At 36.7% G+C, this 1,452-nt stretch overlaps 1 protein-coding gene across 1 annotated transcript; it reads left to right on the top strand.

Annotated features, from left to right (window-relative positions):
* Window positions 1–4: 4 nt before the first annotated feature.
* On the top strand, window positions 5–1,040 carry mblac1 (metallo-beta-lactamase domain containing 1; the record flags this gene model as incomplete). The annotated part of the gene is made up of 1 exon (XM_042515928.1): window positions 5–1,040. A coding segment is annotated over one exon (450 nt), but the record flags the coding sequence as incomplete, so codon positions are not given.
* Between the last annotated feature and the right edge of the window lie 412 nt (window positions 1,041–1,452).

Below are 1,452 nucleotides of genomic sequence, written 5' to 3' on the forward strand. Positions count from 1 at the left end.
GCTGGACTTCCCCGGCCAGCCGTACTCGGTGTCCGTCCTGAAAGCCGGGTACTGTGTCCCTCAGAGCGACGGGACATTCAGAGCCGACGGGACCATCACCCTCATCACAGGACCCAGGACTGTCCTGGTGGACACCGGAGGGCCGTGGGACCGGGACTTTCTCCTAAGGACGCTGAAAGAGAGAGGTCTTGAACCGGGGGACGTTAACGTGGTCGTGGGGACTCACGGACATTCAGACCACGTGGGGAACCTGAGTGTTTTTCCAGCTGCGGAGATGATCGTGGGATATGACGTCAGTGACGGGGACACATACCGTCCCAACAAGCTTTCAGAGGGACAGTCCTACTCTATTGATGAGCATGTGAGAGACACTGACAGGAGTTTAACACGGAAACTGTGGACCAGTTCAAGTTATTTTGTCCCCTCAGAAGGTCTTAAAACAGGCTTAAACTAAAAGTCACTGACTAAATTGCCGCATTTTGTGCGCAACTTAAAAAACACAAACATAAAAACATGCAACAAAAGACGATAAAACAACAAAATCAGTGGTCCTATTATATACTTTTTTTAACCAGTCATTACAGTATTTAATTTAGTTTCACAGAGTTAATCTAGTTTGGTGTTTTGAAAAAGAGAGAAAAACGTGTCAAACCAGTGAAAAACACATTTGCAGGAGAAGACTTCTGCTGTGCCAATAAGGTGATGAAGAACAAGTGGATCCCACATGTAAAACATTATGGAAATATATATAATATTGCAATGATGAAATTTCAGTGTTCATTGTTATCAAATACTTGTAACAATGATATGTAATGGAAACAGGGTATTTTATAGTTCATCAACAAACTTTATTGAAAATGACATCATTGCTCTTAAACAGTGGGAAATCGATAATTCAAAATTACTCAAAGCATCTTTTTCTGCTTTGTGTTTTGTTAAGATAAGCTTTTCATATTAAGCGTATTGGACAAGGTCCATGTATCATTCGGTCATTCACTTATTTAATTCTATTTGGCGAACTAAAAAAAATAATAAAATGAGTGGGAAGTTTGTTTATGTATTTGTTTGCATAAACTAAATATTGAAAAAAAAGATTTTTTCTCATCATCTGCTTTAAAAGAAAAATCAAATAAATAAGGAAACAAAAAACAAGTCAAATTTTTGTTGTTTTCATTTTATTCACAAATCAAATTTCACCTCAGAGGGCTTTTAAGTATATGTTTATATATGTATGTGTGTGTATAATACACACATGATGACTATAATCTCACAAACAAAATAAAGAGAAAAAAAACCAAATATAGAAGGAAGTAAATAAAATGAATATCTAGTGGACTGAAAAAGCATATATATTGTATATTCTAGTAGGCTACCAAAAAATTTAATTTGTATTTGCCATATTAATGATTTATATGATTAAAAATCATACTACTCGGCTGCTGGTTGTTCCTC

This window comes from Plectropomus leopardus, unplaced genomic scaffold (genome assembly GCF_008729295.1).
Source record: "Plectropomus leopardus isolate mb unplaced genomic scaffold, YSFRI_Pleo_2.0 unplaced_scaffold21699, whole genome shotgun sequence".
Lineage (NCBI taxonomy): Eukaryota > Metazoa > Chordata > Actinopteri > Perciformes > Serranidae > Plectropomus > Plectropomus leopardus.